Genomic DNA, 24,633 nt, shown 5'->3' with positions numbered 1-24,633 from the left:
AGTGTTCTCTGATATGATGAATCTCATGGTGTGAGATTCTACATATTTCTACAGTATTGGTTACTTTTGGGCCGAGTCGCTCCTTACCCGTCAAGGATTATAACCTAAGAAAAAAACATTTAGGTTATCGTTACCACGAACTGTTTGATTGCTTGTTCAAGACAGTAATAAGTAAACCTTTGATTTCAACAGGATTGAACAATTCCCCATTTCTGCTAATTGTATACACAAAGAGTAATAGTGATTTTCCGCGAGATTAAGCATAAGGGTAAGAGACTATGTTCTTGATGATCCTGATCTAAGAAAGGTCTAACACTTGCATATAAAGGAGACAAGGGGCATGGGGTCCAAGCACCGTATCTGGGAACCTTAGACCGTACGGTTTATCCACCACAGTATGATTTGGCTGCAAAAGGTATAATCTTTCTATTCAATATATGTCTGAACAGAGAAAATGTTTTCTATACGCTTTTATGGGCTTCTTTATTATTATGATTTGACTATGATTAGCAAAGGCTTGACCTATATGCCTTTCTACTAAATACATCTGTGAACACTGATTGCCTATTTAGTACCCTGTTTTATAATTTCGTTTTTTATTATTCATCTGTCCTTTTGCTGTTTTGACTGATAATAAGTTTATTTAAATTGGAAGTTAAAAAGGAAATATTATCAACATTAACATTTCTAACAGAATAACAAATACACGCGAATCAACTTTTCAACTGTTCAAGTCTGCATTCTTTATTATATTTTTCTTACCTAGATCTACGACCCTCCACTCCCCTCTGTTTACTCCTTATGTAAACTTCACCATTAGAATTTGTTTTCTTTCTCTTCCTGGTCCTGACTGCAAGGTACAAGAAGCGTGTCCAAAAGCTTAATCCCTTGGAAAGGAAACTTCCTCAGGAGTGGATTCAAAAACGAATGACTGGTGTTTGTATCAGCGCTTAAGTACTATGGAAACGAGTAAACAGTCTTCACTTTTACATAAATTTCTTTCAGTTAACAATGTAGAATTGAGTGAACTTTTATTAATTCGGTTGATTTGATGATGTGAATTTAACATGGGAAATTGCACAGGGAAAGACACAAACGGATTGGCTGGTTCTGTGTTTGACCGTGTGACATCTAGAACTTCTAAACAGGATGATTGCTTACTTTATAGACTTGCCAATTATCAAAAGGGTAAGGCATTATTCTAATGAAACATTAAAATAAAAATGTAGAAATTTTAGAATCAGGTGTACAAGTCATTATTATCATGTTTGCTACTTAGAAAGTTGGGTAACAGTCTTTATAATCTTCTTTGGTGAACTGTAAAAAATAACAATAAATTATTGTGTCATTACATGTAAAAAAAAGTGCCTCCTATCCTCCTACCCATAATACTTGGATATAGCCCTAGGCTATACCCAATAGCTTGCTAATTGTATTTTACTGTTTGGACCTTCTTCTCATTAACCGTTATTTCATAATGCCAAATCCTGCAAATTTTTTATATAGGCTATATATATATACGGAAAATAGAGGGAGGGAGCTATTATGCAGTTAAACAGGAAGCGACTCTAAAATACAAGAAGTATAATATTTCTGAATATCACAAAGAGAGAATTATGTTATTATAGGGCTTAGTTCCATGGGCACCCATAAGGGGGGTGCCCCCTCTGGCTAGATGAAGATGCCTTATATTTTTATATTGTTGTTTTGAGATTTCTATTATACAGAATTGGAAGTACCAATTAGACCAGGTAAGCCCCCTCCCCTAGAATTCTGCTTACGGGTGCCCATGCTTAGTTCAAAAAAGGGGATAAACTAGATTATTACTGAAAGTAGTGAGCAAAAGTAATTTTCTACGTCATCTGCTCTTTATATCCTATTAAATAAAAAAAAGTTTTCTCAACTAAAATTAAGGAGTAAAATTGAAGCTTAAAACGAACAGAAATTATCCTGTATATGTAGGGGGCTGTCTCTTCCTCACCCCTTGCCATCTACGGTAAAGTCTTAAAGCTCTTTAAAAATGTTTATCATTTAAATTCGACGATCTTTGTGTTTCTTGATTCGTTTTTAAATAATTGGGACAAAAAGTCAAGCTTTAACATATAGAGCGAGGGATGAGGAAGGGGCGGCCTCCCTCATATACGTAATAATTTCTGCTCATTTTAAGTTATAATGTTGCTCTTTAATTTCAGTTGAAAACTTGTTTTTTATTCAATTTCTGATCGTTTTTCAAATCATGCCAGGATATCACCCCTTCCCCTTGTAAAATTTCCCTCGGAAAATCCCCCCCAGAGATTTTACTCCTTAGTAAAAACTTTTCCCGCGGAAAATTCCTCTCCGCAGAAAACTCCTCTACCGGATGATTTTCGTATACATAAACAGTTATTATTAACAGTTATAATTTCCATATACATAAACAGTTATTATGTATATAGTTATTGGATCTTTCAAATATGTTGAACCAAACGGCTATCTCAAAATTTCGATCAGATATCTATCGGAAAAAAGGGGCATGGGAGGGAATCTAGTTCCCCTCCAATATATTTGGTCACTTAAAAAGGGCAGTAGAACAATTTATGGAAAAAAAAGAAGAAAAAAAACACACACCCGTGATCTTTCTTCCATATTCCTTAGACAGGAACTTGAAACCTCTGCAACAGGGTTCTCTGATATGCTGAACATAATGGCGTGATTTTCATTAAGATTACTGGACCTTTTAAAGGTGTTTTCTCCTTTTTTGAAAATGAGGGAAATTTTGGGGAGCTTTTGATGGGTAACATTAAACTTGAGGAATTTTCATATATTTTGAATCAAAATAAAAATCTAATTCTATTGATGTGTTGTTGGTCAACTAAATACTTTTTCTAGAGTTTCGGTCACAATTGGGCCGAGTTGCTACTGACTTACTGTTTGATTCAGCTAATCAGCTCCAAAAATAAAGCAAGCGGGAAAGAGCAACTGTCAAACCCTTTGATTTCTGAGTGGGTCCTAGGGAGTGTTAACTCAAAATACTAAATAACTAACTTAAAAAGTAAAAATCACAGCGGAGCTACCTTTAAAGCAAAATTATCGAGAAATCCTTTTATCATTTCATTTATAGATTTTTGTCAAATGACTTTGACTGCGTGTTGGCAAATTTGGAGGTATGCATTAACACTAGTGGGTCATTTTATGTTGACTGTCTATCCCATAATATTTAAAGAGCAGGGGCACCATTTGGGGGGGGGGGCAGGGTTGGGCCATTGCCCAACCCAAAAAGACTTTTTTTCTTTTTACAAAATATACAGGAACAAAATTACAATTAGCAATTAGTAAAAATTTTTGAACTGCTACATGTATATGTAAATTAACTTGGATAATAGTGAGATTAAATATGATAATGCCATTAGTGCAACTGGACCGTGCAAGGGTTGAAGTGACAGATCAGTTTCTGACCAAGCTAATTTTAACAGCTAATTTACAGATGTAAAGATCAGTTTAACTGAATGAATTTTTTTAAAACCTTAAGGCCATCCATGTACAACCCATGTACTATTCGCCCAGTTGTACTATTCGCCTCGGCATTGTTTACTATCTATATAGATAGTTACTATCTACTATCAGCAGCTGAAGAGCCATTGAGGATTCACGAGTTTGTCAGGAGCTCAAAAGCGTAAATTGGCAGCATTGAAGAAGGAGAAAGAAGCAGAAAATCTAGTTTCTCTGAACAGATGGATTAAGAAGCAAAAGCCAAGAGACGGCTGGGCAAGTAAGTAACCTACAGTATTTGTGTTTTATTTAGTCGTTTCTTTTTTCGGGATCTGGTGGACCAAAGCTACTATTCCGAACCGCACTGGGTAGTTTATAATGTGTGAAACTATGGCTTCTCTGGCAAAGTCGGCAGTCATCTCATTTCTGGCTGGGTAGGCTACTGTTACAATGCCGACAGGCGATATAAAGCCGCATTCGATTTGCTACAATGCCGACTGGTGATATGAAGCAGCATTCGATTAGTAGTCACCACAGTTTATATAATTATCAGTATGATCTTTCCCAATCTCACCCATTATAAAAACCCGGACCGAGGTGTGAGTGCTCCAGAGAACCTATAAACATAAGCGGCATTAGATCTTTTCACGGATAGACAAAGAATAATCACCTACGGAACAAGTACTGACAAAACCACTTGGCCGGCTCAACCAATAAGTGCACAAATAAGCGGGAGGAGCTTTTTGTTCGCACCGAGAATGAAGAGCCAGAAATTTTATGCGGTAAACTTACTGGATAATTATATAAACTGTGGTAGTCACGCTTCACGTTTCACCTTTTGGTCCAAAAGCATGTATCTGTTTAGCGGTCACATTATCAGCAGTTCTTCAAGCTCAATGGGAGAACGTCACAGAAAGAACGCAAATAAGCCCACAACGAAGCAGAACGTAACTGAAACTACAGCAAATCGAACGCGCCTTTAGCTTATTTGCGATCTGTCATGACATCCGAATCATTCATTCAAGGGCTACTGCAAAGGCTTCTTGCGATTTGAGTTGCTTTTGCATTAAGCCCAAAGTTTCTATTATTGTCTTTATAGGTAGATAAAGATCATATTGTCACAACCATGGAGGAGTTATAGCACTATTTTTCCAGAACTGCTGTGCCAAAAGCGGAGACTGCTACTAGTCCGGGTGCCAAGAGTTGAAAATGTGAAACATACCACGACGGAATGGGGCTGGGACGAAAATTAGTCAACCCCCTTTAAATCAACCATGCTGATTCGAAAAATACCAACGGCACTTGCTTGCTAGGGGTGGAACGCTCCAAAACTTGACATTTTGTTATATTTTGGTGTTACATGCAAGAAAATGCATCTTCCACAAAGTTTGAGGTGTAATTTTCCGCTAAAATACGAGATAGAAAAAAGCCTAGAGGTCATAGAATGTCTTCATAACAAATTAACACAATTATTTAGAAAAATGGCAGCAATGATGTAGGTAATGAAACTAAACAAAGTCAGAATGAACACTATTTATTTAATACTCACATTCCCAAATGAATTACTGTTTTTCCTCTTGATATCTCTTCATCTATCCGTCTTTTAAGCGACTAAAAGTGAATGTCAGTATGCGACGAAGCAGCAGATATTTTTAATTTGGCACTACGAAGTATCTTTTCTTTTTCCCTTGGAGTTTTCTTTGTCATATTTTATTTGTGATTACAAAAGCTTAAATCAGCCTAATTTGACAAAATGATTAGTCAAATAAACATCTTAAATTACAACTAAAGTTGTTTTTTAACAGGAGCCAAATCAAAACGCTAAATCACAAAATTTGGAAAAAAATAACAAATAAATAACAATTTCGCAACGAAATCACAAAATGGTCAAAAATTAACTGTGGAATGAAATTTCATTAGAGTAAAGGAAAGCCCATGCAGGACTACATGCTGAATTTGTGGAATATCATCACATATAGCAATTTAGTTGGCATATATATTTTGGCCAAGAGAATGGGAAACTAGTAAGACTGTAAACTCTAAGCTTCATGAAAAAAAAAAATCAAGAAAGACACCTAGGAGCATCTAGATTAAACAATGCCATTGTATAGCATTAAATAATTACTGACTGTGCAGCTATATTTTACTTATCATATCTTAAAGACTATCAATTATCAGAGCTTAGCTAAAAAATACTGGCAACAATTGGCACTACCACAAATTACCCACAAATGTGTTGTCCAATCGTATGTCTGCTCGCAATTTGGTTAGTTTGGACTATAGGACCATGACAGTGGCGGATCCAGAGGGGGGGGCACACCCCCCCTCGCGTAGGCAAAAGTAGTGTAACTTACTTAATTAACTCAAGTTTGCGTTAATTAAACTTGCTCCTTACGCAAGTTTATCGGATCAGCCTATTTTGCGCCCCCCCCCCTAATTTTTTTTTTCGGATCAGACTTTTTTGCACCACCACCCCTAAAACAAATCCTGGATCTGCCCCTGGACCATGATGAGATATCTAAGAAATAAACATACCATTAAATTTTGAATTCATGTCATGAATTCAAATCATTGTCATGGATGTCATGACATCCGAATCATTCATTCAAGGGCTACTGCAAAGGCTTTTTGCGATTTGGGTTGCTATTGCATTAAGCCCAAAGTTTCTATTATTGTCTTTACGGGTAGATAAAGATCATATTGTCACACCATGGAGGAGTTATAGCACTATTTTTCCCGAACTGCTGTGCCAAAAGTGGAAACTGCTACTAGTCCGAGCGGCAGGAGTTGAAAATGTGAAACATACCACGACGGACTGGGGCTGGGACGAAAATTAGCCTAAATCAACCATGCTGATTCAAAAAATACCAACGGCACTTGCTTGCTAGGGGTGGAACGCTCCAAAACTTGACATTTTGTTATATTTTGGTGTTACATGCAAGAAAATGCATCTTCCACAAAGTTTGAGGTGTAATTTTCCGCTAAAATACGAGATAGAAAAAAGCCTAGAGGTCATAGAATGTCTTCATAACAAATTAACACAATTATTTAGAAAAATGGCAGCAATGATGTAGGTAATGAAACTAAACAAAGTCAGAATGAACACTATTTATTTAATACTCACATTCCCAAATGAATTACTGTTTTTCCTCTTGATATCTCTTGATCTATCCGTCTTTTAAGCGACTAAAATTAAATGTCAGTATGCCACGAAGCAGCAGAATTTTTTAGTTTGGCACTACCAAGTATCTTTTCTTTTTCCCTTGGAGTTTTCTTTGTGGAGTTTTCTACATGCTGAATGTGTGGAATAACATCACATACAGCAATTTAGTTGGCAGATAGATGTTGGCTAAGAGAATGGGAAACTAGTAACACTTTAAACTGTAAGTTCCATGAAGGAAAAAAAAAAAATCAAGAAAGACACCTAGGAGCATCTAGACTAAACAATGCCTTTGTATAGCTTTAAATAACTACTGCCTGTGCAGCTATATTTCACTTACTATATCTTAAAGACTATCAATTATAAAAGCCTAGCTAAAAAATACTTGCAACATTGGGCACTACCACCAAATTACCCACAATTGTATTGTCCAATAGTATGTCTGCTCGTAATTTGGGGTAATTTGGAATATAGGACCATGACAGTGGCGGATCCAGAGGGGGGGGCACACCCCCCCTAGCGTAGGCAAAAGTAGTGTAACTTACTTAATTAACTCAAGTTTGCGTTAATTAAACTTGCTCCTTACGCAAGTTTATCGGATCAGCCTATTTTGCGCCCCCCCCCTAATTTTTTTTTTCGGATCAGACTTTTTTGCACCACCACCCCTAAAACAAATCCTGGATCTGCCCCTGGACCATGATGAGATATCTAAGAAATAAACATACCATTTAATTTTGAATTCAATACTGTATCTAAATATAACAATCATTTCCTCTGGAAATTCCTTTAAGAATTTGAGGATAAAGTTGCAGATTAGTTTCCCCTGTACAGTAGCGTATATTCCATTTCGTTTCGGGAGGGTCGGTCTCGACTTGACTCTAGAAACCTAAGTATAATAAGCAGTTACGTAACTAGCCGATTTCCAGGGAGGTTAAAGGTCTATAATGTGCCGATAGAACGTACATGCCTTTCTCATTCAGTACCGATCTTCAGGCAGACATAGCATTTTCTGCCGCGAAGCCCTGAAAATTTTAGAAATTTATCATTAAACAGTGCATTATCCCTTATATTTGCTCTTAATACCGTTTTCTGAGAAGCAAACACCCTTACAAAATTATATTGTGTATCAAAGGGTCTAAGTTATTACAAAAATGAGTTATTTGTTTAGATATTGTTTAGGCATAATTATTTGGTTTTTGTTTATTTACAGACGCAAGAATTAAGTAAATGTCTGAGACAGTAATTTTTGCCGCAAAGCGCCGAAAAAATACGGGATCTGCCACTAGAACATACCGATGCAGCGGTTTTAATGCTTTCTTTAAAATTAATATATATATAATAAAATTAACCTCTGAAACATCCTTGCAAAGAAGGAAATAATCTTATAATCTTAGGATTTAGGAACTATACATAATTTGGACTTAACATACTAAAGAAAAGCAACTGTTTAAATGTTGAAAAAGAGTTCAATAGTGCCTCAAAGTACAAGAATGGTTTTAACCTTTGGGTATATCTTACAGGTGCCTGACTCAGCACCCGAACAATCCATTGCCGTCACTTTGGGCCCTTCGAAAGACGTGGTGGTCGGTCAGACCGAGTAGAAAACGAGTAGAAAACTAGTAGAAAGCGAGACGACTCAAAGAGACACTGTGCCTGTCATTGCTCAAGAGGCACAATCTGGACGAGATACGACTCGAGATGAAGAGCACCATCGTTCAAGTAAACCTATCTATATTTCTTGATCCTCCCACGACCATCCATGTCAACCACAGCTGCTACGGTATCCTGCACAGGTTTTAGCAAACGGCAAGCTAAGACGGTCGTTTAATATTTCGTATTATGGAAAGCATCCTTGGCTTGAGTACTCAGTAAGGAACATTAAATTTTCTGTTTCTGCTGCAGACACTTTGGCGGCGCGTCGACCCTTCGCGGACAGAGATACGGGGCAAGGCCTTTCATCGAGACCGGTGTTAGAAGATGGAAGGACATCTCAAGCGTTCTAGAAGAGCATGTGAAAAGTCACCGCCCCAGGGACAGTGCAGTTTTGTGGAAGAAGTTCAAAGCTATACAAGCCAAGGAGATTCAACCCATTGCATCTGTTTTGTCAACGGACAGGAACAAGGAGATGAATGAAAACAGGGAACACGTCAAGGCTTTACTGAAAGTAACAGCCCTACTGGGACGACAGGATATACCCTTTCGCGGCCACGATGAGACCGAATCTTCGGCAAACAAAGGACATTTCGTCGAAACTTGCAATCTTCTCGCCGAGTATTCTTCCACGCTTTTTAAAAAACTACAAAGAAAATACGGCCATTATACGTCCCCCGGATACCAGAACGATCTAATTTCAGTGATCAGATCTAGGTTTTGGTCTACAATAATGCAAGAAGCTAAGCGTGCCAAATACTTTGCTGTTCTTGTCGACAAGACAAAAGGTAATTCAAAGAAAGAAAAGCTGGTCATTCTTCTGAGGTACTTCGACGAGGGAAAAGTACGAGAAAGACCAATAGGATGCTACCATATGAAAAGCCTGGATGCTGAAAGTTTAGCCAGCTTCATTCACGAGAGAGTAGCGAAACTTGGTCTCGGTTGGAACTATTGTGTTGCTCAGTGCTACGACGGAGCAAGCGTGATCAGCGGACCCTTCTCTGGTGTTCAAGCGTGACTGAGAGCGAAAGTGCCACAAGCAATATACATTCATTGCCATGCGCATAGACTAAATTTGGTCATTGCAAACTGCGTTGAAGGTGTTGGAACTGTTGGCTCACTTTTTTCGTTAGTCCAAAATCTGTACACGTTAATTTCCAACAGCAACACCAGACATCAGCTTTTTATCGACTCTCAAAAGGCTACTCAACTGCCAGTCCTGGAATTAAAAAGGAGTGCTGCGACAAGATGGTCATACTAGTATCGATCAATATCGAGGATAAGACTCCGATATGAATTTATTCTGGCAGTACTGTCTGCAGTCAGCGAGAGAGCTAATAGTGAAGCTCGAGCAGAAGCAGCTGGGCTCCAGAGAAAAGGAATCTTTCACAGTGATATTCCAGTTGCTATATATGGAAAAATTCTGAGGACGACAAACTCCCTTTCTGAACAGCTTCAGGCAGTTGATCGGGTAATATCTAGGTCCCGCACCTTGATTCAAGCAACGAGAAAGGAAATAGCTGAACTGCGCTCTGACATTTCATTTGCATCACTTTTGGAGAAGGCAAAAGAGTTTGCTGAAGGTCTTAAAATTGAAGTACCTGACGTGAATGGACCTGCGACCGAATCCTCCTCTGCGGGTCAGAAGGGAAGACCTAGAAGAACCCAAAGGATTACAAAACACCTGAAAGAATTCATGAACATTTCGACGTTAGGAAAAAACTTTGTTGATTCCGACAATAGAGCTCCAACTCTAGCGGAAGAAATGAAAAGAGAATACCTGGAGGCTATAGATCGTCTGATTGCAGAAATCAACAGATGGTTTACAGATAACCTTCCACTGCTCAGTACACTCGAAGCTCTGGGCCCCAGCTCTACCAAGTTCATGGATGCAGGGCTCCTCAAGCATTTCTCTGAACTTTATTCCGAAATGGACATTGACCAGATTCTTCTTGAGGCCAAAGATGGTATTGCCAAGCGGTTTTTGCTCGAGGAGGAGGCAAAGCCGAAGAACTTCATGGATGTCATCGATAATATCCAGACACTTCCAGTGGCCTATTCAGAAATTATCAAAGTTCTTCATATTGCTGCCACAGTTCCTGTCACAACAGCCAGCAATGAACGCTTGTTTTCTGGGCTGGAAATAGAGAAGAACTATCTGCGCTCAACCACAGGAGACGATCGTCTTAATCACCTGCTTTTGATCTTTGCAGAGAAGGATTTAGTAAAAAACTTGGATTTCGGCCAGCTTGTTGACGACTTTGTGAAGATAAAACCACGACGGTTCCCCTTGTTGCCTTGAGTGTTCACTGATCTGTTTCAAAATATTTTGTTGTATTTTTGATTTTGTAAATATACTTGATCGAGCAAAGTCTTGCATCGTCATAGCCTGAGCATGACTCCGACTTGGACTAAAGTATTTACTGTAAGCAGCGAGCTGAAGAATTCGGCTACAGGATATATTTTAGTCAAAGCGTGAGTCTTTACAGAGGTTCGGCTTTCGTCAAGTTATAGGTTCTGAAAAGTGGAAGATTCCCAAACGGCTGTTTTTTTTAACATCGCACATATCGTTTCCGCTTTCTTCAGATATCTGGTCTTTTCCGAACCTATGACATAAGAGCGAAAGAAGGAAAGGCAAAGAAATTGAGACAATTTCCTTAATTTTTACGGTAGCTTCCACGGAAGGCAGGTTTTTTTTTCAGATAAAGCTAGAGGCATTTTTTTTTATACAAGCCTGCTTCGAGGCCCATATCGATTGGGCCCTAATCGACCACCAGCCCATATTGACCACCCTAAGGTTTGGCTGAAATGGTGCCTCTGTTAAAGAGTGCAATATTTTAATATAACTTAGCAAAAAATAGTATTTAAATTTTCAAATTTCTCAATGTACCTAGCTTCGTTACATCAAGGAATTGCTACTGCTGTTCGGCAGTGATAGTTATAAGGGCGACACATGCTATTTTTGTAACTTCAGAAGAGCCAAAAAACGGAAAGAAGTTTGTCAATGTCATATGTTTCTTTTTCATCTTCAAAGTTTGCCCACGTCAAAAGACAGGTATGTCTCTTTTTTTATCTTCGTACCGGTGCGAGATAGGTAAGTTCTGACTGCACCATACGCTTTCTCCTTCTAAGTTTACCCGCAACACATACATAACTTATTTTCGACCAAAATAGTATATGTCGCCCTTTTAATTATAACAGCCGTGTTGTTGTGCCATGTTTGTTATTAGAAAACAATAAATTCAATTAGGAAACTGATTCTGATTGAACGACAGATTTTTCCATAATACGAGATGGCAGATGCAAAACTTATTCTCAATTTTGATTTTCAAAATCAGTATTCAAGGATACATTCTGGCTGCACTTTAAAAATTTACCACTTTAAAATTTGCCACTATTAAAATGAAAAATTTTTTTGTCCCCAGGACCAGTCTGTGGCCTATTCACACCTGAAAACTATGGATTATTTCAATTTTGAATTTTTTAGGGCTGCAACAAATTTTCCTCAGTGTTACCATGTTGAACCATGAAAATAAATAAGCAAAACTAAATAGTAAAATTTGGTAACGCTTTTCATCCTTATAAATTCAACCGTTAAGAATCTGTTGATCCACAAGACAATCCAGCCTTCAGAAGAAAGCCATCAGCCTTTTGAGCTGTTTGATGTCATATTTCTTTAACTGATTCTGGCTTATTTTTCACCCACGTTTCGTTTTTCTTTAATTTGAAGCTCGCTACTACCAAAAACAGCATAACTGCATATAGCGAATCTCCAATTTTTCTATTCTTTTTAAGGTATATATACATAGTTGTGGAATTTTTTGCTCAACTAATTTATAAAGTCGAGTTTCATTGTCACTATCCCTGGAACAGTACGCCCCATTTGCTGCCCTATTTAAAGATTATATAAAACTGAAAATTTTGAAACTCGACATAAAAAAAAAGTTTCGCTAAAAAAAGACAGAGATCAGTTTTTCTGACGAATATTGCTAGTTTCAGTTAATAAGTAGGATTTTTTTTGTGTTCACAGATGATTCTTTATCTTCCTCAAAAAGGCAAACGTATGTAACTGAAATGTTTTTAATATTAATAGTAGCAGAAGCCTGATTCCAAAATCTACCTCGCTCCAAAATTTTTTTTTATGATCGGTAAAATTGCATAATACCTATTAATTAGTAATTTATGCTTTAGCACAGGTGAAACATATTTCAAGGGAGGTTAGTATAAGCTTTCTCTTAGCTGAAAGGGAAACGTGTTTCTTTTTAGTAGGAAAGGGATATGAGCACAGAAGAAATTATTAAAATATTAAAAGCTAAAATAAAAGAAAAGATAAACTAAAAATGGTGCAATTAAAACCTGTATGATAATTTCTGAATAGACCATCTGATGGAGCATCATAGAAGCGGTTGACTCTAGAGACTGCCCTTACTGCATGTCTATCTGTCTTAGTTCTGCTCTGGGATGATAGGTTATCATGAAGAACTTAAAATAATCATTTTATTAAACTTTGAAAAAGCTCCGCTAGCTTTGCCTCTCACAGACACTGTCTTGGCTTTACTCTAATTAGGCTTGGAAGTCTTTGATCACTTTGACCAAATTTTTTTCTTGGACCGGACCGGACTCAGAGGCTCTTAGTTCTTAGGATCTAGTTCCTATCCTAGTCTTGACACGTTTGAAAGGGCACCAGTCCCAGATTGTTTTGAAGTGATGGTGGAATGGATCGTCGACGTAGGTTAAACTCTTAAATTCTTCTTCGTTGCATATATATTTTGTTGCGTCCGTAGGCTTGATATAGTGAAATCTTTTATGTTTCCCCGAAAAATTTTTTCTGTATTAAGGGGACAGCTATCCCTCCGCAGCATCTTTAGTAATAGTTCCGCATTTTGATAATTGCTGTTCTAGCAATTCCTTTACTTGGGTAAATCTAAAGACCTTATGACAATTCCTTAAAACTGAGCTTCCTAACTTTAAGCTTTATTTAAACTTGACATGTCATGTGGATTGGTTCACTCCATCTTCCTCTATATTTTTTTGACATCCCATAATACCACAATTTATAGCTAATAAATTAGTAATATTAAAGACTAATTATTATAATTGTGACCTGAAGTAAATGACTACTACTCTCTGCTAATGTACGAGTGTCACCTGAGGATGACTGAGACATAATTGGCTCCTGAGCGGGAAGATGTCACTGATGCTGCAGTGCTTTGGAATGGGTGGAGGGACTTTGTCAGAATCTTTTTCCTTTCTACGCCAAAAAATATTTTGTAATGTTTTTTTTCCTGGTTTGGTTTTTTCTTTACTGCTCACTGTATTCTTTCTTTTCTTTGCGGCTTTGCGGGTAGTGTTTATCTTTTCCTGAAATGTACTTCTAGATTTCCTGCTCAGCGAAAGAATTAAATAATTTTGACGATGCATTAGTGAGAATCGCTTCTCTTTTTCTTTTTTGTTGATTGTGACGTCATCGAGAAGGGACATTCTTAGTACAAGAATGTAATGTTTACAATAAGGAATTTATAGTAAATTATTTGGTCTTCATATGAAATATGGTTTATCTTTCAGATTCTCCGTTCGTTTATTCTATGCTTCCTGACAATTTTTTCAAATCGAGACAGCGCAAAAGCTATTCCACTAATACAAAATTGTAAATACGTCTGGATCAAAAAGACTAATCTAGTAGCTTTATTCTAGGTGGGGACCTGATTGAATACTTTAGAAATGAAGGCACAGAAGAAACTGAAAATCTAGTTAAGAATCAAATCCCTTTGCTTCTATACAATAGCGGAAAAGGGAAGAAAATAACTAGAGGAGATTTGCTGCAGTGGAGATACAGAAGCGTCAATCATGTATGTTCTAAATGTTTCTCAATATTCAATAAAGTTATAATTTTTCAAAATTTAATCCCTTTGACGGATCTGAAAAATGGCATACATCACATGGTAACCTACTTACTATTTTGTTTTTGGTTAAAGCCAGAGTTCAACCTTCCTACTCTAAGACAGGTCTAAAAGCTATTTGGGCATATTCACTGATAAGATGTAAGAAGGAAAAAACAAATTATTAAAGCAAATTTGTATATGTAATAAAAAACATTAAGAATTAACATTTTGACAAATCAATTAATTCAGAATGTGCTGTTACATTTTTATGTGAAACTTGATCTGACAGCCAGTTTGAGGTAACGAACTGTAAGTAAGGAGCGAGGCGGCTCAATAGTAACCGAACCTCTAAAAACCAAAATTTCTAAACTCTAAAAAACAAAATCAAGAAGAATCCGCTTGTTATGCTGATTCAAAATATATTAGACTCATTAACTTTAGTGTTACCCATTAAATGCTAAGAGCCTTTAGAAAATTTGTCTGATTTTTGAAAAAAGGGGGAAAACATCCCCAAAATGTCAAAGAATCCTAATAAAAATCACACTATCAGGTTCGGCGTATCAGAGAACCCTATTGTACAGGTTTCAAGCTCCTATCTGCAAGAATTTAGAATTTGTATTTTTTTTTTGCCAAAAAAAAAATCACGCTGGGCGTGTTTATTATTTTTTTCCAGGGACGATCGTATCGAATCAATAGTCCTAGAATATCGAGAGAAGCCTCATTTGAATGAAAATTTAAATTTATAATGCCCTTTTCAAGTGACTAAAAAGATTGGAGGTCAACTAGCCCCCTCCCACGCCCTTTTTTCCCTAAACTCGCTCAGCATACTTAAAAGGCCCAATAACTATAGCTTTAGAACAAACATGACCTCCGCAGCCCTTGAGGAAAGGTCTTCAATTTATAAATTGGTCCATCGTTTACGTATAGCATTTGCTATTTGAAAGCATGTATACATTTTTGGGTGGGAGGGGTGAATTTTCTGCTGGGGGATTTTCCAGAGAGTAAATTTCTCATGGGGAGGGAAGTTTTCGGGGTTGAACTTTTCAAGTAAATCTTACACGGGGGTAATTTGCCTGAATTCCTATACGAGATTCTTTTTATTTGTCTTACATTCTTTTTGCCGACTCAATTTTACGTCTGGAAATGTTCAAGGTAGTTGTCCTGGGTAAATTTTTACCGGGATTGAATTGTATAGAGCAGGGATGTCCAACCTGAAATACTAACATTCAAAAATATCTTACTTCATGTCATAAATGTTTTGATATTTATGCCGCACTTAAACATTCTTCTTACACCATACATCATCAGCGCAACTTCTTCATTTATCCATTTTTCTTGAAATGTAATGGGGTCTGCGGCCCACTGGATTACTTAATAATTTCTGTTCGTTTTAAGTTTTAATGTTTCTCCTTACTTTCAGTTGAAAAAAAACTCGTTTTTTTTTTATAGTAAAAACACACATACAGCGTTCGTAAAATAAGTCCAGAAACTATGCAAGATACAAATATATGTATATCGCTAGATAATATTATCCGAGAAATTATTTACATGACAAACATTTATTTACAGTTAGTATTGAAGAATTTTTTAGTTTGTTGATTGCAAATTTGAGGCTAATATGTCCAAATTTGTCCAAAAGCAAAAAACATTATGTACATGTTACATAGATTTCTACCAAAGTTGATATATAAAGGCTTCTTTAATGAGCAATAACAAGCATTGTGATAACTAACTGAGTTTCTCAAAACAAAATAGCCCAAAATTTTAACGTTAATAATTTCCAAGCTAACACTGATTTCCAAGATAGATCCAAGATGACGGATGTTAGACTGTAAAAAAAATTTGACGTCCAGTAAACTTGTCTGCAGCATAAACTAATAAGTTCAGAAGCCTTTTAATTCAAAACATTAGCATCGGAATCAAACAGTTCGTGTTAAGGAGCGACTGAGAGTAAGGAGCGGCCCGGCTCAATGGTAACCGAAACTCTAAAAAACGGAATTTTGATACCAATAGATACATCGAAAGAATCAGATTTTAATGATGATTTCAAATATATTAGTTTCATCAAGTTTAGTTCTACTAATCAAAAGTTACGCTCCTGAGAAAGTTTGGCTGATTTTAGAAAAAAGGGGGAAAGACCCCCTAAAAGGTATAGAACCCTAATGAAAATCACACCATCATATTCAGCGTATAAGAGAACCCTACTGTAGAGGTTTCAAGCACCTATCTACAAAAATGTGGAATTTTGCATTTTTTTTTGCCAGAAGAAAGATAACGGATGCGTGTTTATTTGTTTTTTTTTTTTTTTGTTTTTCTTTTTCCCAGGGGTGATCGTATCGACCCAGTGGTCCTAGAATATCGTGGGAGGGCTCATTGGAACTGAAATTAAAAGTTCTAGTGCCCTTTTTAAGTGACCAAAACAATGGAGGGCAACTAGGCCCCCTCCCGCGCTAATTTTTTTCCCAAAGTCACCCGATCAACATTTTGAGATAGCCATTTTGTTCAGCATGGTTGAAAATATGATAACTATGTCTTTTAGGATGACTTAATCCGCCGAATTCCCCGGGGGGAGGGCTGAAAGTTAGGAACTTTACCCAATGTTAACATATAGTATTGGTTATTGGGAAGTATACAGACGTTTTCAGTGGGGATTTTTTCTGGTAGGTGGAGGGGAGTGGGTCCGGGTTTATATGGCAGGATCTTTCCATGAAGGAAGTTTTCATGGGGGAAGGGACATTGCTATGAAGGGGGCGCCGGATTTTTCATCATTATTAAAGATAAGATCAGAAATTAAATAAAAAAAAGTTTTTCAAAAGAAAGTAAGGAGCAACATCAAAACTTAAAATGAACAGAAAATATTACGTATATGATTGGGTTCACCCCTCAGTCAATACCTCGCTCTTTAAGCCAAAGATTTTTTAGTTATTTCATAAGAGCTATTTATTCTAATTAACGGCCTTTGTGATTAAGGGGTCATTTTGAAAGAATTGGAACAAAATTCAAACTTTAGCTTAAAGAGCAAGGTATTGACTAGGGGGCGAACCCCCTAATATACGTATTAAAAATATATGAATATAGAAGTTCGTTACGTAAGTTAATTCGTAATTTACGTATATTTATTACTAATAAAAACGTTCGGAAATAAAATTAGACAAGTTTCGAGAAAGCCATTTAACCAAATAAAAGTAAAATTAATAGGCAACTTTTGTTTTAATTATTTATGTATGGTGAGCCAAAATCAAAACCTGCATTAATTCAAAAACGTTCAAAAATTAAATATAAAAAACAAGTGTTTTTAACTGACAGTAGGAACGACATTAAAACTTAAAACGAACAGAAATTATTCCGTATATGAAAGGGGTTGTCCCCTCCTCAACACCTAGCTCTTTACGCTAAAGTTTTTTATTGTTTAAAAAAATAGAGTTGTGAGAAAGTCAAACTTTTTATTGTTTAAGAAATATAGAGTTGTGAGAAAGTCAAACTTTAGCGTAAAGCGCGAGGCGTTGAGGCGGGGACAGCCCCTTTCACATACGGAATAATTTCTGTTCGTTTTAAATTTTAACGTCGTTCCTTACTTTCAGTTAAAAAAACTTTTTTTTTTATGTAATCGCAAGAAGTGACCGAAAAAGGAAACATTCACCCGTTACAATAAATTAAAAATTTGTCTGTAATTTAACTGGCAAGGATCTATGTGGGTGGAGATTTGTGTGAGTGGTGGGCATGGCTGTATCAAAGTTTTTTTTTTTTGGGGGGGGGGAGGGGTGTAACAAAAGGAATTTTTCGGGGAGATACAAAAAAAAACTTCCAAACCGCATCAAAAATTTGTTATATTCACTTGTGTTACGTTTTTACGAGTCGGACAATTTCTTTTGGAAGGAGGAGCGGGGGTCAGACCCCCTTATCGCCCCCTGGATACGGCCTTGGTGGGGGTTTGCTTAGGTTTTATGTTTTACCAAAATATACAACTAGTTGTACCGATTTTTTCCTTTTTTTTAAGTCTTTTTGGGGATTTTTAGTCCTCTTTCTCTCCTATCTAAGCAAATTCTCGCGTATTTGTGTTGATAGGAGACTCAAATTCTTTCTAATGTCACCCTGGCCCTTTTCAGCGAAAGTTATCATTGTGGAATTGGTAGGGATATTCACCAGTATTATTTTGATCGATATACGATTTCATTCTTTAGACCCCTCCACGATTTCTTAAGGTCAAGGATAATATTCCTATGGATTTTAGATGCAATTTGATATTTAATTTATTCTTGATAAAACAGTTACAAATTGGGTTCAAAAGAGGATTTTTTTTTTCAGTGTAGCCTACATTCTACTCTGAATCTAAGATTGAATCTAAACCTGAATCTAAAACTACTGTGAACCTAAATCAAAATGAAAGATAAAGATTCTAAACATTACCTATTCATTATGGGACATGTATCACCATTTATGGGCTGTTGTATAAATATGATCAAACATTTGGTCAAGCAGTTTAATTATCTTTATTATAGAGATATGTAAAGAATTATAATCTTAATTACCTATTCTTAGATAGTTCTCCCGATGAAAGATTCCGATTCTAACTGGCTGGACCACGAGGCATGTTGGAAAATGGAGTACAGAGGATCCCTTGGAGAATCATTATTACATGTTCTTTTGATTTGCGATTCAAGATTTCACACGAAACTGGCAAAAATATTAATTAAACATTTTCCGAAAATGGCTCTAGATGTAGTTGAGGGAGATGAGTTCAAAGGTAAGTTAGCGTTGTTCTTTTTCTGAAGCAGAAGCAGAAAGAATTCTGAAGCAGAAATGACTGACTTCTCAATAATAATAATAATAATAACAATAATAATAATAGTAATAATAACAATAATAATAATAATAATAATAATAATAATAATAATGACAATAATAATAATATTTGTAATGATAACAATAATAACAATTTCCTGTAAACCCAACTTGAGGGAATTTTACTGAAGGCCTTATTTCCTAACCGGTTGTTTAACAAATTGATAACTATTTATTGTTTAAATAGTGCCTAAAGCAGTGGCGGATCCAGGTTTTTTTTGTAGGGGGAGGGCGCAAAATAGGTTGATCCAATAAACTTGCGTTACGAGCAAGTTTAATTAACGCAATCTTGCGTTAATCAAGTAAATTACACTACTTTAGCCTACGTTAACGGGGGAGGGCATGCCCTCCCCCTGGATCCGCCAATGGCCTAAAGCTTATCAATTTTTAAGCAAATAAGCATAAAGATACAAGCAAAATAAATTAATATTTATTTCTGAAAAAAGTTCACGCCAAAAAGCTTAGTCGAATTTATTATCCATAACAACTCTCCTTTCTTTTTTTGTTTCAAAAACAATTATAGTAGCATAAAAGAATCACTTTTAGTTTGTTTGATTATTTTCAATGTCTTCCTCTTAATATATAGTATTATTGAAACGTTCTTGGGCTGTATTTCTTGCGACGTTCTGCACAAATACGTGAACCGGACTTTATCAGGAGAAAGAAGGGTAATTTCATTTAAACAGTAAAAATAGAATAACATATGAAACTTATTGGACGACATGACATATAAAACAGTTCGTGGTAACGAACTGTAAGTAAGGAGCGACCCGGCTCGATAGTAACCGAAACTCTAAAAACCGGAATTTTGATACCCATAGATACATCAATAGAATCAAATTTTTATGCTGATTTCAAATATATAAGTTTCATTGAGCTTAGTTTTACCCATAAAAAGTTACGCGGCTGAGAAAATCTGCCTTATTTTCGAAAAAGGGGGGAAGCAACCCCAAAAAGTCATATAACTATAATGAGAATCACACCATCGGATTCAGCGTATCAGAAAACCCTGCTGCGGAAGTTTCAAGCTCCTATCTGCAAAAATGTGGAATTTTGTATTTTTTGTCAGAAGATTCACGGATGAGAAGATCACGGATGCATGTTTTTTTTTTTTTTTTTTTTTTTTTTTTTTTTTTTTTTTTTTTCAGGGGTGATCGTATTGATCCAGTTATCCTAGAATATCGTAAGAGGGCTCATTTGAAAGGAAACTAAAAGTTCTAGTACCCTTTTTAAGTGACCAAAAAAATTGGAGGGCAACTTGGCCCACTCCCACGCTCATTTTTTTTCCCAAAGTCACCCAATAAAAATTTTGAGATAGCCATTTTGTTCAGAATAGTCGAAAATTTTATAAATATGTCTTTGAGGATGACTTAATCCCCAACAGTTCCCGTGGGAAGGGCTGGGAGTTATGAACTTTGCCCATTGTTTACATATAGTATTGGATAATGGGAAGTACAAAGACGTTTCAGGAGGGATTTTCCTGATGGGAGGGTGTCAGAGAAGGGGGTTACGGCTGATTATCCTTCCATGGAGGATGTTTCCTTGGGAGAACGGACATTTCTATGAGGGGGGCGCCGGATTTCTCAGCATTATTTAAAAAACGATCAGAAATTAAATAAAAAATAGTTTTTTCAACTGAAAGTAAGGAGCAACATTAAAACTTACAACAAACAGAAATTATTACGTATATGAGGGGGGTCGCCCCCTAGTCAATACCCCGCCCTTTTCGAAAAAGTTTTTTTTAGTACTTTCAAAAGAGCTATCTATTCTAATTAACCGGCCTTTGTGATTCAGGAGTTTGTGATTCGAAAAAAATTCGAACTTAAGCGCAGAGAGCAAGGTATCGACTAGGGGGCAAACTCCCTAATATACATAATAATAAAACATACGAATATAGAAGTTCGTTACGTAAGTTAATTCGTAAGTTACGTCAGAACAAAATTTCGAGAAAGCCATTAGGCAAAAAAAAGTAAAATTAACATTCAAATTTCGTTTTAATTATTCATGTACAGTGAGCCAAAATCAAAGCTGCATTAATTCAAAAATGTTCAGAAATTAAATAAAAAAAACAAGCTTTTTTTAACTGAAAGTAAGGAGCGACATTAAAACTTAAAACGAATAGAAATTATTCCGTATATGAAAGGGGCTGTCCCCTCCTCAGCGCCTCGCTCTTTAAGCTGAAGTTTTTTATTGTTTTAAAAAAAAGTTGTGAGAAAGAGTCGAACTTTAGCGTAAAGTTATGTATTTTCATTAAGGTTCTGTAACTTTTAAGGGGCGTTTCCCCCTTTTTTTGAAAATCAGGCAAATTTTCTCAGGTAAGTTTTGATGGGTAGAAATAAACTTGATGAAACTTATTTATTTGAAATCAGCATTAAAATCTGATTCTTTTCTATTGGTATCAAAATTTAAAGTTTCGGTTACTATTCCGCCGGGTCACTCCTTACTTACAATTCGTTACCACGAACTGTTTGATAAAAATGACTTGATTTTAGACAAAGCTATGGGCTGATACAAGCAAAAAGGAGTGCTGAACATCGGTACTGGCAAAACAGCCTGACTCTAAGAAGGGAAGTGAGATGGGGTTGACGACTCCCTTGCCTCCAAAGTCTCAAAATCGCTGATACTTGTTTCCCTTGGGATTTATTCCCTGTTGGTAATGCGCCCTGAACGTTTCAGTTATAACGCAAACCATGAACTTAACTTTAAAGGTGGCTCCTATCTCACCCTCTTTGATAGAGGAGTGTTAAAAATTACTTTATATGCCTTGCTTGTAATCCTATAACAAGGCTTAAAACATGAAAGCACGTGACAATATTGAAAGTTGTTTAGGAGTTAAAATGAGCGTCATAAAAATTGCCCTTGATTCTAAGCAAAAACAAAGGAAAAGACAGATCTACTACGAATGCTCATAGTTTGCAATAACACCAGAGAGACCTTTAGCAATAGAGAATATTTTAGCAATAGACCGATTCCTGAAATTTCTGTTAATTTGGAAAAGTATTCGGGTTAGCCAGATGGGTATTATAAGTCCAAGCTGCGAAGGAAGCGAGAATCAAATTTTCAGCTTCTAATCAGCGCTAGTTCAGTCTTAGTCATCTTAAGTTAAGCTGAGTCAAACAAGTCTTGACTTAATTCGGGGTGGAGTTATATGAGGGTTGAGTTAAACAGGGGTTGTGTTAAACGGGAGTTCATTTGATCAGAAATTCAGTTGAACGAGTGTTCAGTTGCATGGGGGCTAAGTTGAACGAGGGTTCACATAAATTGGGTTCAGTTGCGCGGAGGCTCAGGTGAACAAGGTTTCAGGTAAACGGGGATTCAGGTAAAAGAGGGTTCATTTATGCGCACCCCATTTTATTTAGTTATATTCCAGAGGTGAAACAAAAAATAGCGCTTTTACTTTCCTATTTGTGCTTCAAGCTGTGTTTCTATTTTTTAAGCTAAATTCCTTTCTTATACACTGACAAGCTTTATTTGTTTTAAAGATTAAAAAATTAAAGTTTGAGTTTGGCTAAGAGCTGGTTGAATAATTTTGATGCCAAAAAATACTATTTAAAAAAAAATATTATTGTTCAAAAATACTGTGACCTTACCTTAGACCTCAATCCTTCCTCTGTCATTAGAGAATCTAGGGGATCTAGAAACAGCCACCAGCCATTCCTAATATCTGCCGCTTCTCAGACCTCTTTTGACTGGTGTTATTGATCGTGTTGATGCGCATCAGGCTCCACTGCTAGGTTTTACGAAGAGTATTTTTTGCCTTCATATCCTGTGGGTTCCCTCTGGCTACCAGTACTGTTCTTGGGAGTCTACCTTTTACTATAAGGATGACATGCCCCAAATAAAGCCTTCGTCGCTGGCGTATGACATCTGTTACTAGGGACTGGGGCAAGAAAGAATGGAATGTCTGGTTGGTAACCGTAAACAGACAACTGTTTCATAGACTTGCTGTAAGTCACTTTACAAAAAAAAGACTAAAATGGAAAAAAAGTGTCATAGGTGGCAACACTGTAACTGGTCCAGCGCAACATTTTTACCTTGACCGGACATAGACGATTAGGCAAAACCATAACGACGAAATTTTTTACAGATTCTGAAATCATGCATCATAAATCTTTACTGGTAAACTACGACTTGCATACATTATTGATAAATTATTTTGCGTGTAAATTTGGTCTAAATCTAATCCTACTCGTCTTAGATACGCATGTATAACAGATATTTATGTTCCTATAGGTGCTAGTCCATTACATCTGGCAATAGCATATAACAATCATGACATGATAGAGATACTCATTGACGCGGGAGCAGACATAACACAAAGAGCCACAGGTATTTAGAAGTTTTTGTGCTGGGTTTACCTTTGGTGTCTAAATTACCTTCTTAATCTTTAATATGGGCAGGGGTGTAACCAGGGGTAGGACTTCAGCCCTTCCCCCAACACTGAAAAAGATTACAGAATACATATGATTTCAAAAATATGTCCCTTCGAAAATCTGGGCTCTAAAGATTTTTTAGTTTCACTAAATTCCGCTACGTTTTACTAACTAGTACTACGTTTTCTAAATACGTTTTACTACGTATTTTTCGTATATATATATATATATATATATATATATATATATATATATATATATATATATATATATATATATATATATATATATATATATATATATATATATATATATATATATATATGTATATATATATATATATATATATATATATATATATATATATATATATATATATATATATATATATATATATATATATATATATATATATATATATATATATATATATATATATATATATATATATATATATATTTCAGCTTTCAAATAATGCTTCAGCAACCTGAATTGTCACGATATATTCTTAGTATGCCACAGAACTTCTTAAATATGTACTTTTCTTGTCTTAACTGTGCTGTAAGGAAAAGCCGAAAATGGTTAGCTGCGGTGCTATTAAGGTCGTTTGTGATGCAACTGTTTTTCAGTGTTGTCTTTTTTATTTCAAAGGTAAGACGCCCCTGAGATATTCATACCTTACTCTACATAACCAGTATGTCTTAGAAAGTATATGCAAATATAAACAAAAAGCTGCGAAACTTCAAGGAGTACCTTTCCAGGAAGTAGATGATAAAATCTTTCTAAGAGCAGCGGGATTTTGAGCACCTTTAGTAAAGTGTAAAACAGTTTTGACTTCTCTAACTGTATTTCTTTTTCTATACTAAATTAATTTTGTCTCAAGAAAAAAGTTTATGTTTCGATTCATTGATGCTTGGTTGATGCATAGGATGCTAAAGTTTTCCTTAAAAACGAGAGGGATTTTAGCTTTGAAGTTTTTGAACCAAACAGTTCCTGGGAACGAACTGTGACTAAGGATCGACTCGGCTCCTTTTTGAGATACATCGAAAGAACTAGCTTTTATGTTAATTCTAAGTATATAAAATTTATTAAGTTTAATGTTAGGCACAAAGGTTAAGAGCCTGCGAAAATTTGCTTGATTTTCGAAAAAAGGGCCGAAACATCTCCCAAAATTCAAGGAATCTTATTGAAAATTGCACCATCAGATTCAACTTATCAGGTAACCCTACTATGGATTTCCTAAGCCCCCATCTTTGGA

The 24,633-nt window shown here is 36.1% G+C and overlaps 1 protein-coding gene across 1 annotated transcript in view; it reads left to right on the top strand.

Annotated features, from left to right (window-relative positions):
- Positions 1 to 1,057: 1,057 nt before the first annotated feature.
- The window catches only part of LOC148944496 (uncharacterized), an 82,508-nt gene continuing 58,932 nt past the window's right edge, over positions 1,058 to 24,633 (top strand). Inside the window, 4 exon segments of the mRNA XM_089100626.1 lie at positions 1,058 to 1,188; positions 13,973 to 14,127; positions 18,700 to 18,904; positions 23,236 to 23,331. Coding sequence (XP_088956752.1) covers positions 1,068 to 1,188; positions 13,973 to 14,127; positions 18,700 to 18,904; positions 23,236 to 23,331 — 577 coding nt within the window. The 5' untranslated portion in view covers positions 1,058 to 1,067.

The sequence above is a fragment of the Artemia sp. Qi Xiang Cuo genome, chromosome 14 (assembly GCF_049724085.1).
Source record: "Artemia sp. Qi Xiang Cuo chromosome 14, ASM4972408v1, whole genome shotgun sequence".
Classification (NCBI taxonomy): Eukaryota; Metazoa; Arthropoda; class Branchiopoda; order Anostraca; family Artemiidae; genus Artemia; species Artemia sp. Qi Xiang Cuo.
This window is presented reverse-complemented; position numbering and strand designations above follow the sequence as displayed.